We start from the raw sequence: 17,225 nt of genomic DNA on the forward strand, positions 1-17,225 counted from the left end.
ATGTACATTGTATTTAGCTCCATTATAAATGCCAAGAGTCAGCTATTTATTTTTAAAAATGTATAAAATATGCTTCACAGTTCCATGTGGCTAAGTAATATATACCATTATTGTGAAGAAATAACTTTGACTTGAAAAATACCAAACCTATACTTTAATAATATACTTTGCATTGTTCCATGATGTGTAATTCAAGGTTCTTTTATATAATTTGCTTGATGAGTACCTTTCAACTAGAAGATTCTGTAGTTTTTTGGAGAGCACAAACACCAGTAAATGTTGAGGGAATCCTAGAAGAATTTGCAGTGCTTGCCATCTTATACATTTGTGCGTGCTTTACAGTTGATATACCTGTGGGAATTTCAAGAAAATCAACATGGCCACACTGCTTATGTATTCTCCAACCATTAGGATAAAGAAAACTTGCACAAATGTTTTGGTTTTTTTTTCATTTTAGAAAAAGCTCTTCGTCTCAATAGGATGTACTGGAGACAAGGTATATACCTAAACTGGTCACCAGAAGCATATTGCCTAGTTGAGTCAGATATACTGGATAATGAAGCGGAGAGTTTCCTCAGAATCACAGTGCCTTCAGCCCAAAGAGGTATTTAAAATGTATTTTATGTTTTAACTCCCTCTCTGAAGTGATATATAGTATAATAATGGGCATTGATCATGCATTAAAATGTTCAGCACTAACATTTAATAAAACTCATGTTTACATTTTCCAGCAGTGCCAACTATCACTTTAAATAGTTGACTACAATGTGAATAAGTTTCTTAGGTGATTATGTTGTCATTTTTTAAATATTCTTTGGCAGAAATTGTAGAAGCAAAATTGTTATTGCCCATCCATCCAGCCATCTCTGTACCCAACTAAACCTTGCTGCACATTATACATTCTTCATTGGCTTTAGTTCATTTGACATTTCACATGCAAGCATTATTTTAAAAATTCTGATGGCATAATATAAAAAAGTGTATAGAAACTGTCCCCGTTTGCTAATCTTTTTCATAGCATGTGAGCTGGGAGCACAAGGAAAACCTGGGGGAACAGATGAGGAACTCTGGATTTCTCAGAGCATGTCATTTTCTCTACTAACCTCAGGCACAGGTCTGATATGATTTTCAATGGCTCCTTCCCATTGTCAACCATCCTGCAGGATTTCTGTCCTTCAGCCCCATCGTCCTTAGCTGGCTGGAGTGGTTCACGTCCTAGTGAAGGGCTGGTGTAGTAGTTTGCCTGATGAGTGATCCAGAAGTCCTGTATGTATTTCAGTTCATCCAATATCTCTCTCGGCAGTGTGTTTTTCCATTGAATCTCTCTCTTTGGTTTGGATGCAACCCCTTTCTGTTATTATCCTACCATATAAAAATGTCAAAAAGTGCACCCCTCAAAAAAACAAGCAAAAACCAGACTAGCACTTCACCCATTTCTGGTTTCACAGAGCATGCCTCACCACTAAAAGCAGCTCTAAACTCAAATGGTTGGCTTCCAGATTGTACAGGCCCAAAACTGGGACTAAAGCTTTTAAACATCAAAATGTTCAAATGTAGACCTAAAGGGGGAGATGCAGACTGCAAAACCTCTGGTCACAAATAATACAAAGTTTCTTTATAAAATTGAAAAAGGCAAGGCTGGAGAAAAAAAGCAAAAGGGCAAACCCTAAAAGTAAACAAAGTCACCGATACAATCCAAAAACAGTACCTTAATCAAGGCAAGGGCCAAAGCCATATTATCCTACATAAAACTGAGAATGTAAAACCAAAATTAGGAATCCCAACAGTTATTGCAGCTTTTCATTAAATAATTAGTAGACCAGTACCCCAGCTGCATGATTAGGTGGCCTATCCTCATTAGGCACCATATAAAGGAGACAGGGCGGACAACAAAAACATAAACGATAGCAAAATACTACACATAATAATCAATATATAAATATTAACAAACCCATACACAAAATTAACAACATACCAAACAGAATAATAATTGAAAAATAACACAACACATCCTTGAGCTAGGAATGTAATCCTGGTTGAAACATAACAGTTCCATCCTACAGGTTACCAGGGAGTTTGGTAAGGAGATTAAAGTGCTGTTTTATATGTAATACTATGTTTTTTTTTTTTTTAAAAAAACTTGTGCTTATATACAAGGACTTGTATATAAGCACAAGTCCTTGTCACAAGACCTCAGCATTGAATATTTACTAACATTCTTGCTGAGTCTGTAGTCTGTAATCCAAGAAAAAAATAAAGCCAATGTCCAGTTTTTCACTATTATATGTATTGTATTTTTGTTTTGCCACCCACGTGAAATGAATTACTTACCTTCTCAATATATTACTGTGTTTATTATGTCTGCACGTTACATTTTTGCCCTGCTGACTTTCATGTACTGTATTGTATTTCCCAAATCATTTTCATTTAGGTCGAATTTTGCTGGGGCAGATTGTGGACCACATTGATTCTCTTTTAGAAGAATGGTTTCCTGGACTTCTAGCTACAGACATATGTAGAGAAGGAGGGACACTTTTGAAGAAATGGGCTGTATATAGTTTTGGAGATGACCAGAGATGTCAGAAAATTCTTCTTGATGATCTCCTTGACTGTGCTGATAAAGGTATAATGCCTACTTTTTTTATTTATGTTGATAGGTTCTGTGCTTGGTCCACAAGTATTGTGTAGACATAGTGGTAGATATTCCAATTCCATGTTATGATTCAAATAAGGGAAAAAAACATCTAAGAAATGTATTAAAAATTTACAGAAAACTGACTATACGGCTTTGTATACTTTGACACTTCATGTAGTCCTCAAATTACTATTTTATGGAATGTTTCTAGGAGGGCTACATTATTTGGAAAAAAACATGATTATATTGCTATCTTTTTTAAGTCCCATTTGTCTGGGGTAAAGGATACAGCTAAAGCTACTCCTGGTAAGTAAAGAAATCATCTAGTCTGTAGCTGCTGCAGAATATCCAGTGCTTATTCTTTACAAGCCCTAAAAAAATCTGCCATCCTTGATCAACTACATCATAAATGTTCATCATTCTGTGCTTGTTCTTTAGCTAACTGGAGCTTTACTTTCACCTTCTCTTCCCCAACATAAGAAAATGGCCCTTTTTGACATACTGTATATCAGTTTCTGGTTAAGCTGAATCAGCTGGGAAGATGATCTACAGTGCAGACTTAAGAAGTTTTTTTTCAAACAGAACTGAGTGATGCAGCAACATGAAATATTTAAATATGTATGTAATCATGTGAAACATGGCCTTTTTTGACATACTGTATATCAGTTTCTGGTTAAGTTGAATCAGCTAGGAAGCCATTTTGAAATGTAGGTCAAAGATGGTCTTTTTCAAACAGAGCTGAGTGATGCAACAACATAAAGTATTTAACACTAGAATTACCAGAGTCTACGAAAAAACTCGTAGATCCGGCCCACCTTAAAACTGTTGTCACCTCTCTTTTGTCTTCTAAATGTGCCGATTAAGAGGAGCAGCGAGCAGCCGGCTATTCCATCCCCCACCGTCGCAGAACATTCACTAAGTTTTCCCAGCTCATGCCTTGTTTGATTACCTGGGAGTGACTGAACTGCTGGAGTTTTAGAATAGAAATAATAGATCGCTATTTGGAATACATGCATTTCATGCGTGTTCCGTTTCTACAGTAATCTGTGTAAACACATTGCTAAAACAGAAACTTTTTCATATTTTAGTAATAAATGTTACAAAATGTAGGCATAAACTATAGAATGTGTAAAGCCCGAGTTCCTAAGATCAAATAAACACTTCCACAAAAGCTTCACATACCATATAACAGCTTCTGTGGCGTAGCGCGCTAAGATTTGCCTCTCAGACCGAGTAGCTTTTCTCTGCCTCACAAACATGAGTTCAATTCCCCGCTGGGGATAAAGTGTTACTTCTTTTTTTTCTTTTTAACCTCAAACGGACATAAAATTTGTAAATTGGTATGGACTGTCAGGTAATGAGATCGTTATATTTTCATGTGGGATGCTCCTTTTAAAATATTTTTTTAACAATTGAGACTGCAATTAACATGAACAACTGTCCTTATAACTTATTTTTTTCAAGATCCATAACACACAGACAGACAGACAGAGCACTGCGTAATACAGAGACAGACAGGCAGAGATATACAAACAAACAGGGAAGGCACATGTACTGAAAGAAAAAAAATCAACATGCGCGTTGTTTCTGCAGCACTGAATAAACTCACCCGCTCTAACATCACCCCTCCCCCGATCTGGCTCTCTAAGTAACAGCGCAAGTACAGATGCAAACCAAGTGTAATCAAGAGTCCTGGTTCGATCCCCACTCACTCCTGTATTTGCCGTTTTCAGTAGTAAGCTGCTCTTTTTGTTAATATTATACAGTATACACATGCACTTGATTTGTGTCTGTACTTGCGCTGTTACTTAGAGAGTCAGATCGGGGGAGGGGTGATGTTAGAGCGGGTGAGCTTATTCAGTGCTGCAGAAACAACGCACATGTTGATTTTTTTTTTCTTTCAGTACATGTGCCTTCCCTGTTTATTTGTATATCTCTGCCTGTCTGTCTCTGTATTACGCAGTGCTCTGTCTGTCTGTGTGTTATGGATCTTGAAAAAATAAGTTATAAGGACGGTTTGCTGACTTGGAGCACCACTGCCTTACTGTGCCACAGAGACGCGAGTTCGATTCCCAGCTTTGAAGAAAGTGTTTTTTTTTCCTCAAACGGACATTGAATTTATAAATTGGTATGCACTGTAAATAGTTAACTTTAAAATGTCAATCGCGGTTATTTCTGTTAATTAATTCATGCTTTTTTACTTAGAGTCAGAACAGGAGCTTTTTCAGCTTATTCAGCTTCTGATCTGACTCAAACAGCGCCAGTATAACTTCACACCCAACCTGACGCTGTTCGTTTTCAAATAATATTGCATTACTTCGACGATGTTTTCTGATTGGTACTATTCGCGTCATAAAATGATTTCTTCAAAACGTCACATATATTTGTCTCTTTCTTTTTTTAAAATGTGCGTTGTAGCACTCAGCAACTGGCCACCTGCATGTTCTTGCGCACACTAAATCAGACAGCGCTATATGCAATCATCAGATTCAAATGTTAACAGTTATATAGCACAGAATGGAAATCAGCAGTTCTTAGCATTCCACCTACTGTAACTTGCCTTCTTTTTTCTTCGGTTATAGTCTTGAATAAAAGTGCACTTGTTTTGTTATACTTTTACATCAACATATGTTCCTGTGTTTGAGCTATATGGGCATGTTCAAAAAATACACGTATAATGCCACGAAAAGTGCATGCAGACACTTCAGTTCGCAAGCATTGGTACGACAATGCAGTCACAAGTACACTGTAGAGCTTTAGCGCGTCTTTATGTGAAAACAGCATCAGATGGGGAGTGTCTGATGATTGCATATAGCGCTGAAGTTACTGCTCTTTACTATGCTTTCCTCTGCATGTCCTGGAGTACAAAAGAAACAGCATACAGCAACACGTGGGGACTGGCAATACTGGGGGAAAAAAACACGCGGTCGTATGTATCGTGATACACTGCAGAACTATAGCGCGTCTTTATGTAAAAACAGCAGTGTCAGGTGGGGGGCGGTAGGGATGGATCCTGAACGCGACTGAGACAATGAAAAGTGAATTTTAAAAAAAATAAAGCTAACCTTTACAAATATCATAAATTACACTGGCTGTTACAGACTGAAATCAAATGTATCATTTTATTCTAAAATAGTGAAAATAAGAACACTTCTCAAATGGGAGTTGTGCAGGATCGAACTCATGACCTTCTGATTCCCAGTCAGCGACTGATACTGTTACGCCACGGAAGCAGTGATAGTTAATTCATGTCAATGTCTCACACTAAGGCGGGTTTTTTTGGCGGTGGCTTTTTTTTGTACCTTTTGTGAAAGTGTTTCTTTGATATTTGGACTTCAGGCTTCATACATTATATAGTTTATGCCTACATTTTGTCATTTGCTACTAGAATATTGTAAACCGTTTCTGTTTTAACAATGTGTTTACACAGATTACTGTAGAAATGCAACACATATGAAATGCGTGTGTTCCAAATAACAATCTTATTATTTCTACTCTAAAACTCCACTTCACTCCCAGATAATCAATCAAGGCATTAGCTGGGAAAAGCTTGTTTACGTTCTAAGTCGTTGGGGAGATGGAATAGCCGGCTGCTGGCAGCTTGTCTTTATCAGTACATTTAGATGACAAAAGACGCTGGTGGAGAGGTGAGAAAGGTTTTAAGAAGTGATTTAAGGTGGGCTGGATCTGCGAGTTTTTTCGTAGGCTCTGGTAATTCTAGTGTTAAATATGTACGTAATCATATGAAACATGATATAAAAGGTACAGAATATCAGTTAAAAATCATTTACCGTTGCCTAATTAGAACAGACATCTATCATTCATCACTAATTAGAATTTGCTGCAAATCATTTATTTTAAACCAGATATATTATTAGCTGAATTTTGAATAATTAAACACTTTTTATAGCTAAAATATAGTTTAAAAGCCTCACTTTAATAGATTTTGGACACATTTGACATTAGTTCAGTTTAGATTCTCTCTTAAAGTGAACAAATTTATACCCATTCAGCATAATATAACATTCTGTAACATTCTCAAACTTGATTACTCCAATTCAGGGTTTTTGGGGCCAGAGTTTATCTTGGCAGCACAGGGAGAAGGGCTGGAAATAGTCCTGGACAGGGACAATATTTCTTAAATCAAAGTTTGTACTTGTAGAAAAATGTCAATTTCCAGTTAACTGCCAGAATCCAATACCAGAATCACACACCACAAAGGCAGTGCAGTAGTGTTATACCACCTGTAGTTTCTTTGGATTTATGGAGGGCTTGTTGTATTTTCACTTTAACTAAAATATATCCATTGATTTGTCTTTTTACTGTAGGGGTATTTATGGTTAAGAATAAATTGCCAACAAATCTTTTCAACTGATCCTTTGATTTCTCTTTCTTGCCTTCCTAAAGAGGTCTAATTTCACTCCAACACCTTAACACTACTCTGGTGTAACATGAGATTATATTTGTAATAATAATTTGTAAAGATACATCTGTTATGGTATCCTATTGGTTAAACTGATTTGTAATTTCATTTAAATAAAATATATTTATGGTTCAATGTAATCTTGTTTATTATGGCACTGAAGAGATCTGTTGCATGTAAGAATTTCAATGTACTATATACACATGAGAATACTGCTAAAGTAAAAAGGTACAAAATTTAAGAATGAAGGGACACTAGAAAGCAATTAAAATTTTTTCATTGTATCGATGATTTTTAGTTTTTTTTAAGTGTACCTGCTTGTTATTTGAATTCTAAGTTTAATGATTGAAAATATAAAATTTTAGATTGCCTTTTAGTTAATCCAGAAGATTCAAGATCCACAGTTCCCATATCTCAGATAGCTCCAGATTTAATTCTTGCGGATCTACCTGAAAACATTATGCTTTTCAGTGACCAGCTAGAAATGGACCTAACTGCAGAATACCTCCTTGGTAAGTATGCATTTTCCTCTTTGGTTTTATTAGTCTACGCCTTGTGTTTTATTTCAAGAACCAGTATTATCGTTACATTTTATTTCTGGTTTTCTACCTACCTTAAAGGTGATGGAGGATTTGGATCAGTGTACCATGCTGTGTATAAAAATGAAGATGTTGCAGTGAAAATATTTAACAAACATGCATCAGAAATGTATCTACACAGACTGCTAAGACAGGTATACTTTTGTGTGCACTTCACTTTGCCTTTTAACCACTGGGTGGAGTAAAGCATAGTGTTAAGTTCTGTGGAAGCAGTAAGTTGCTTCAGACATCATCTGTGCAAAGAGTTGATTTGTGTTTTATTTGGTTAATCATCTTTTAGTAATTATCAAAATAAAACTATATGTTTTTAATACTGGTATCATAAATTGAGACGGGAGGGCTTAGTTTTATCATTGTAGTTGTATTTAGTGAGTGATGCATATGTGGTACTGGAGTGTGACCCCAATGTTATTAGAAAAGATTAGCAATGATTGATTTTTGTTTAACTGCAAAGAACAAAGAAACCAGTTGCACATCAAAAATATTATCTTCTAGTTTGAAGATTAAAATGAGATACCGTATACACAACAATTTAAGTTGATTTTATATTTATATCATTCTTTGCTTTTTCTTCGTAATGTTAACCCTGGATTTTCATAATATATTTAAGCAATAACTAGTTGAACCTCCATTATCAGTAAAGAAAGTATACATAACATAAAACTGCGATACATTCACCTGTTAAACAGATATCTCAAAAAAGTAAAATATTTTCATCATACAACAAGCATTTTAATTAATGACATTTTATGTGAACTATGTACTGGTAAAATTCATATTCCTGATGACTGAAAAGATACTGTAACTCATCTGTCAGTCAGAACACCAGAAAATGCTTTTTGTATTGTTTTGAATTCTTAGATTTTGTTTATAAAAATAACTCAGTGCAGCATTTGTTTTCTTAGCGAGTATTTTCAAGAAAAACAAGTCAAAGCTATGTGAAATATGTAAAGGAATTGAATTTTCACTGTCAAGCTTTTTGCTTATTTGTGTGAGGCTATTCATCTTGTGTAAACTCTACCAACATACAATGTGAAAGAGAGGAAAATGAAATTTTACCTGGTACACTGATAGTGATGCCCTTTATTTTCTAATTGTGGCATTGATTATTATAAGGAATATGTTCCTGCTGACATGAAGTGATGATTTGGCATTTACTTAATAAGTTAATTATTTGCAGCTGATCCCTAGTATGGGAAAATATTGGATTAGCAACATGTGTTTAGTTTTAAAATACATAAATATAAAATACACATTATTTTGACTAAATTCTTTTAAACATTTAAAATACAGTAAGTGCAACTAACTAACATCAGAGACTAGGTTGTGCAGTGAACTGGTTTGGCATAGCTAAATTTTGTTTTGGACGTAAACACAGATGTAAAGTGAAATTATTCTGCTTTTTCACATTCTGCATATCCTTCCCTGCCTGGGAGTGCAAGTAGCAACAGATGTTAAGATAGACACACACACCCAGTTGGGCAATTTAAGGTTGGCAGTTAACCTAGAAACAACCTTTGGATTGTGGAAGGAATCCAGAGTGCCAGAGGGAAATCCATTCAAATGTGGGAGGTGTACACAAATAGATGAGGACAGAATGTATGAGACACCAGAGTGAAGCCAGAAATTGAAGAGTAGTGAAGTGGCAACTTTGCCTCTTGTCCTGCTGTGTTACGCAATAGTTTTGCTTATGTAGCATGAGATATTTCAAATTAGATTTTTGCAAAAAAAATGTGCATAATATGATATGGGAAAAAGTTTGTGTTGAGAAAATTCAAAGCATTTATCACTAGTTAAATTAACTTTGTACTGGATTGGTGTCCACAATTTTCAAAAAGTAAAAAAAAAAAACATGGTTTGACTTTATTGGACATAGTTTCTAATTTCAGAAATTCAAAAATGAATTAGATTGTTTCAACACATAAAATTTCTTGGATCATTATAAAATCCAGGATAATCATAGAACTAATAACATGATGTTAAATTAATTAAGTTTTTAGAAGTAATATAATAATATTGCTTGTCATTCTGCATTATTATCATTTTTTTTTTCTTTGGACAGGAGTTGGCAGTTCTAAGTCATCTGCACCATCCTAGCCTTATTTCTCTTTTAGCAGTTGGTTACCAACCACGTATGCTCGTCATGGAATTGGCACCTAAAGGCTCCCTTGATACAGTTTTCAACCAGAAAAAAGGCAACTTAAATAGAACCCTCCAACACAGAATAGCGCTGCATGTAGCCGATGGACTAAGGTATGCGTATGTCTGAATCTAATTTTAGTGAAGGACAGTTGTCATTTCTGAATGCAGGAATGTGCCTGAGCTGCTAAAGTCTCAACCATGTTATGTGGAATTTGTCTAATGCCATTAGCCCATTTTGCTTGTTTCAGAATTATTTTACTAAGCATGCCATTTCAGAGAACTTGCATTCTAAATGTTCAAATATACTGCTATGAGATTGTTATCTGATTTCCAATTCAAATAAATAACGATGAAGGTACATTTACATTATTGAAGTAAATATAAATGCCAACATTTTTGGTAAACAATTTTTATCAACATAGTTATTATTATTACCAGATAATATACTATAAGACAATCGGATGCCTAAGAACAAACGTATTCCTGCTATAGTCAACTAAGGATGACCTTATCCACTGAGAGTAATTTAATAGGAGTTGGACATAAAAAAATGCACACAACATTTAATTAGCGATAAAGATTTAAAAAAATCAATAAAGTAATGAATAATGAAACAGGATGTGATTTTATGCTGATTAGCCCTGCCATAAATTATTTGTGTTAAAGGAAGTATTTCTCTAGATGTCACAACAAAACCTTAACAAATCATTAGTAATACAACTCTTCTATTACAACTCTTCCTATTATTGCCCTTTTGTGATGTGTGAATAAAACATATCTATAAGCATCAAAATTAATATAGAAGAAGTCAAAACAACATTTAGTAAAAAATAAAGTTTGATTGCATAATAAATGTTTTAGTAGACAGTAAACACAATCTTTGTGAGGAGAAGCAGCTTGCATTTGCTCACCTCTGTCTTGAAATATATTTAAACTACTTTTCCAGTTAGCCCTTATCTCATTTACCTTATGACTCAGAGCCTGCATTCATACATTTTTTATCCATTTGTTTGTCATCCTGGGCTTATTTCTAGGGTCAGTAGTCACATCTATGCTACTATGGTCACTATCTCACATGCCTCCTAATAGTCCTTGATTTCATTACACCCCGTATCCCAGCATTCTTGACAGTGGATTAACATTAGGAGAGGTCCTTCATCTTGCCCTGTAGTTACCTTTTCCAAAAACTAACTAATATATATGACACGCAGCACTATCTCTTGTGATGTTTGTGTAGTCCTCCCTTTTATATAATGGGAGTATGGCCGTTCTGTTGTCCCGCATATCTTATGCTAAGTGCTTATAGACTTCTTTCCCTGGCATGAAACAGACATGAAACAATCTCTCCTTTTCCCTTGTTTTTTTTTTTTTTTTGTTTTTTTTTATTGAATGTTTACAAGCAGACATCTTAGAGAGCACAGAGTGTACAATAAATCCATTTTCCATGGAGCAAAGTAATCTTCAGAAAGAACAGAAGTAAAGCAAATGATGACATTGACAAGGATTTCTGATAGATGATAGACCATAAGAGATTTGTTAGAAAAAAAATTAATGTCATGTTGATAGTTATAAAATCTACAGTTAGGTTCGTAAGTTTTTAAGATATTGAAAAAGCTATTGTTATTTTAGCTTTTTACTAAAAAATATTGGAGTTGAAGTTATAGAATGAATTTTGGGCTTAACACTAGGACCCCTGAAGCCTACGAAAAACTCATAATCCCGGCCCACCTTAAGTCCCTTCGCCCCTCTCCTTCAGAGTCTTTTGTTTTGCAAATGTGTCGATCAATGCAATCACCAAGCAGCCTGCTGTCCCATCTCCCGCCTTGACAGAGCTTAGCTTGGGCAAAGAGTTCTCCCAGCTCAAGCCAAGGCGCTTTATCTGCGTGTGAGGTGAGGTTCCTGAAGTTGTATAGGGTAAATATTACAGTATATCGTTATTTGGAATACATGCATTTCATGTGTGATCCATGTCTACAAACTATCTGGATAAGTGTAGGATGAAAGCAAATGCAAGGCAAGAAATGCTGAACACATACCTAAAGCAGAAACGTTTTCCATGTTATACTAATAATGACGTGAAGTATATAATGTGTGAAGACAGAAGTCCAAAAATCAAATAAACACATGTGCTTTTATTGAAGAATATAACCAAAGAAAAAAAAGCATTTGAATTACGTGTGGTTGTCAATGAATTAAAAACTAAAACTCAAATGTCAATCGACAGAAAGTTTATACGTATTCTTGAATGGTGCAGAGGTAAGAACTGCTTTCTTATAACCCAAAGATCATAGATTCAAGACCGCACACTCCGTGTTTTGACTAGTGAGCTGCTTTTATTATTATTATTATTTCTACAATATAATTAAAACATACATTTGATTTGAGTACCAAACACCCAGTTTAAATTTTTGCTAATTGTAAATGTTAGCGTTTGTTTTTTTTATTATTCAGTTTTATTCTCTCAGTGACGTTCGCGTGGTACAACAAACTTGCCTCTCCCTCTCTGATTTGATGGCAATTATCTCCATTCTTTTCACAAGAGCAGCGCGATGCGATGTCCCGTGACTGCTATCAGACTGGACAAAGGCAAGGCCATAGCAACAGGCAGCTTGTTCATAGCACTTTCGCTGGCTAATAGACTGCTGCAGCAGGGACTTCCACCTGCAGCTAAAGTATGTGTGCAATTTGCCACGCTAGTGTTTAGATCTGGCAGCGCCAGATACCCAAATTGAATGAATGGTTTAGAAATTACAGAACTTTTTATATGTTCCTCTTTATCAAAAGTAATTGGAAAATTGACTGAAACTGTTCCATGGCAAGGTGTGGGCAGTTCCCTCATTATGTTATTAACAGTAAAATAGGAGTTAAGCAGTGTGTAAGAACCAGCCTGTACACACACAAAAAGGTTTGGGACAGCCACCCGTATATTATCCCAGGCTGCAATAGGGTTTTGAAAATCGCACTGATGTGTATAGATTTGAGTCCAAGAGTGAACTGCTGGTGATGGAGGTTGACTGGTCTTTTAAGGCAGGGAACCAGAAGTGATGTCATCCTTGGACCTGGAACCAGAAGTGAAGTAATCCTTGGCCCCAGAACCGGACGTGACATCGTCCTTAGGGCGGAAACCGGAAGTGGTGTCGTTAGGGCTGAATCAGGCAGAATTTCCCATATTTGGTCTGCAGAAATAACAGAGGAAGGTTAAGTGCACCCTGCCACCCCCTGGCCTGGTGTGGAATTACCTTCATTTGGTCCATTCAGCTTGTGTTTGGAAGCTGTTACTGTGAACTCTCTATATGAGGTTTAAAGAGCTGTCCAAGCAAGTTAAAAACAGGCTATCAGTAGGCTGAGAAAACGAAACAAACCCATCAGAGATGCAGCTGAAACATTTGGAGTGGCCAAGTAATCAATTTAGTACTTGATTAAAAGAAGGACTGCACTACTGAGTTCAGCAACACCAAAAAGCCAGGATGACCATTGAAGACAACAGTGCTGGATGATGGGAGAATTCCTTTCTTGGAGAAGACAAACCCCTTCACAACATCTAGCCAAGTCAAGGACATTCCCCTGAAAGTAAGTGTATCGGTAGGAACAGCTCATGATCAGAAGCATACCACATAATCTAGGAAATACAGTGGAGGCAGCATTATGGCATGAGCTTGTTCGGCTGGCAGTTCAATTGGGTCACTAGCATTTATTTATGACATGACTGCTGACAGAAGCAGCAGAATGCATTCTGAAGGGTAGATTCCGCCATGTACTACAAAAATGATATGACACAAAACAAGCTGTAAAAGCAACTCATGGCAAAGGAGTCTAATATAATTCAATGGCAGAGTCACTCACCTGACCTCAACCCAATTGAACATGAATTTCACTTAAGACAAAACTGAAGGCAGAAACTCCAACAAACAAGCAATAACTAAAGACATTTGCAGTAAAGGCCTGATTAAAGCAGTAAACCCAGCATTTGGTGGTGTTCATGGGCTCCAGAACATGATCATAATATTTATGATTTTTAGTGTGTCCAATTACTTTTGAGCCCACACTTCTTAAGCAGAGGGAATTGATTATGTGGATAGGTGTGCTTTTACTGTATACCCATAATGAGTTGAGATCAGGAGTATCTGTAATGGATTGATTGATTGTGGCACACAGCCAGTCTATGGGAGCCAGAATTCTGGCTGGGTTGTAGGTGATCAAATAGTTGTTTCTCTCAATGACTTGCAAATCAATTTATAACTTTTATATAATGTGGTTTTTCTGGGTTTTTGGTTGATATTCTGTCTCTCTCCATTAAAATGAAACTACCATAAAAATTAGAGACGGATCATTTATTTGTAAGTAAGCAAACTTACAAATTCAGCAGGAGATCAAATACTTACAGTCATATGAAAAAGTTTAATTCTTTGGATTTTTCTTTATAATTGGCTGAGCTTTCAAAGTAGCAACTTCCTTTTAATATATGACATGCCTTATGGAAACAGTTGTATTTCAGCAATGACATTAAGTTTATTGGATTAACAGAAAATATGCAATATGCATCATCACAAAATTAGACAGGTGCATAAATTTGGGTACCCCAACAGAGATATTACATCAGTACTTAGTAGAGCCTACTTTTGCAAATATAACAGCCTCTAGACACCTCCTATAGCCTTTGAGTGTCTGGATTCTGGATGGAGGTATTTTTGACTATTCTTCCATACAAAATCTCTCCAGTTCAGTTAAATTTGATGGCTACCAAGCATGGACAGCCAGATTCAAATCATCCCATAGATTTTTGATGATATTCAAGTCAGGGGACTGTGACGGCCATTCCAGAACATTGTACTTCTCCCTCTGCATGAATGCCTTTGTAGATTTCGATCTGTGTTTTGGGTCATTGTCTTGTTGGAATATCCAACCCCTGCGTAACTTCAACTTTGTGACTGATGCTTGAACATGATCCTGAATAATTTGTTGATATTGGGTTGAATTCATCCGACCCTTGACTTTAACAAGGGCCCCAGTCCCTGAACTAGCCACATAGCTCCACAGCACGATGGAAACTCCACCAAATTTGACAGTAGGTAGCAGGTGATTTTCTTGGAATGTGGTGTTCTTCTTCCACCATGCATAGCGCATTTTGTTATGACCAAATAACTCAATTTTTGTCTCATCAGTCCAAAGCACTTTGTTCCAAAATGAATCTGGTTTGTCTAAATGAGCATTTGCATACAACAAGCGACTCTGTTTGTGGCGTGAGTGCAGAAAGGGCTTCTTTCTCATCACCTACAGATCATCTACAGGTGTTCTTTGTGCAAATTGTGCTGAATTGTAGAATGATATAGAGAGACACCATCTACAGCAAGATGTTCTTACAGGTCTTTGGAGGTGATCTGTGGGTTGTCTGTAACCATTCTCACAATCCTTTGCATATGCCACTTGTGTATTTTTCTTGGCCTGCCAGACCTGGGTTTAACAGCAACTGCGCCTGTGACCTTCCATTTACTGATTACATTCCTTACAGTTGAAACTGACAGTTTAAACCTCTGAGATTTTTTTTTTGTAGCCTTCCCCTAAACCATGATACTGAACAAGCTTTGTTTTCAGATCTTTTGAGAGTTGCTTTGAGGATCCCATGCTGTCACTCTTCAGAGGAGAGTCAGAGGGAAGCACAACTTGCAGTTGACCACCTTAAATACCTTTTCTCATGATTGGACATGGGGTGGCACAGTGGTAGCACTGCTGCCTCGCAGTAAGGAGACCCGGGTTCGATTCCCAGATCCTCCCTGCGTGGAGTTTGCATGTTCTTCCCGTGTCTGCGTGGGTTTCCTCCGGGTGCTCCGGTTTCCTTCCACAGTCCAAAGACATGCGGGTTAGGTCGATTGGCAATTCTAAATTGGCCCTAGTGTGTGCTTGGTGTGTGGATGTGTCTTTGTGTCCTGCGGTGTGTTGGCGCCCTGCCCGATGTTTGTTTCCTGCCTTGTGCCCTGTGTTGGCTGGGATTGGCTCCAGCAGACCCCGTGACCCTGTGTTCGGATTCATCGGGTTGGAAAATGGATGGATGGATAGAAGAAATCAGTATTGAGCAGTTATATGCATTCAAATTTTTGCACAGCCACTTTTTCACATTTGATTTAATTTCATACAACTAAATACTGCTTCACTAAAAATCTTTGTTTGGAAAACACCCCGTAATGATGCATAAACATCTTAAAACTGTTGCTGTTTTTGATGATTTTTGCTTTTATCGAGAATGTATAATGTGTTACTATTCAGAAAAAGTATTTGTTATACTTTGTTAAAATTAATTTAATTAAAAAGTTTTTCTCTTTGCTTATTAACAGGTATCTTCATTCATCAATGATAATATACAGAGATCTGAAACCTCACAATATCCTCCTTTTTAACTTTAAGACCAATTCTGAGATCATTGCAAAAATTTCTGATTATGGTATTTCTCAGTACTGCTGCAGCATGGGCATTAAGACATCAGAGGGCACACCAGGTATTTCAAATATCAATCTGTATGTTTTGGGAAGTTAATTAATAAATGTATTTTGTATTCAATTTTTTATTTGAGTAATTATTTTTTTCACTTTCAGGGCTTTTTTGCAATCATTTACACATTTTGTTGCTGCTTATTGTTTGTTTTACTTCATATCTGAATACTTATTCAGGACTACTTCTGATATTTTAGGGTCATTAAATGCCTTTAAGCCTGCACTGTATTTCAAGTGTGAGCCAAAATAATTTTGGCAGCAGGTGTGTTCAGATTTACTTTCTAATTTTTACAAATAACGCAGATCAAATAGGTCCAAAAACAAAACAAATTGGTTTTGATCTGCTTGTTTGCTTACATGAGTTTCAGAAAGGTTCTTTGGGGATGATAACCTTTCCACTATTATTGGTAAATTCTTGTGCAAAATGTACAAAAAGCATTAAATGATGCAGTGTAAGGGTAATTGACTATTGTATCCCCCTTTCCTTCATTGCATACCTGTGTAAAAGCAGATTGCTATATAGTACTCATCAACTGTGTTACCATGAATGAGTGTTTTATTTTTCCAGGAGAATCTTCAAAATTGTTATTTTCTGTTTTGGGAGTATGCCATTCCGCAAACTTTCCCAATTTAAAGCTGACATCTTTGCATGTAGCTTAATCTGAAGCAAGTGGCTGTTAAAAAAATTTTTTTGAAAAATTTTCTGTGTTACGCACTGCTTTGTGTGGATTATGTGGGATGTGTGGGGGATCTCTGTTTACCCTTTCTCCCAAAATGCCAGAACTTGAAGAGATCTGTACAGTTTATGAACATAGTTCATAAATTGGCAAATGCCTACATTTAATAACCTCTACTTTTTGCAGTTCTGACATGGTGACTATTTTTCAACAAATGATTCAAAAACGCTTGCTACAATAAATCAAATAATACAATTTATTCAT

General features: G+C 36.3%; 1 protein-coding gene across 3 annotated transcripts in view; it reads left to right on the forward strand.

The window, feature by feature from the left end:
* lrrk2 (leucine-rich repeat kinase 2) overlaps positions 1–17,225 on the forward strand; it is a 305,946-nt gene that overhangs the window by 240,100 nt on the left and 48,621 nt on the right. For all 3 annotated transcript variants that reach the window (XM_051934956.1, XM_028812383.2, XM_028812390.2), the window contains exons 36-41: positions 458–604; positions 2,432–2,623; positions 7,424–7,570; positions 7,679–7,791; positions 9,720–9,910; positions 16,129–16,289. In XM_051934956.1, coding sequence (XP_051790916.1) covers positions 458–604; positions 2,432–2,623; positions 7,424–7,570; positions 7,679–7,791; positions 9,720–9,910; positions 16,129–16,289 — 951 coding nt within the window. The remainder of the gene's footprint in view (positions 1–457; positions 605–2,431; positions 2,624–7,423; positions 7,571–7,678; positions 7,792–9,719; positions 9,911–16,128; positions 16,290–17,225) is intronic.

Source organism: Erpetoichthys calabaricus, chromosome 1 (assembly GCF_900747795.2).
Source record: "Erpetoichthys calabaricus chromosome 1, fErpCal1.3, whole genome shotgun sequence".
In the NCBI taxonomy this organism is placed as follows: Eukaryota; Metazoa; Chordata; class Cladistia; order Polypteriformes; family Polypteridae; genus Erpetoichthys; species Erpetoichthys calabaricus.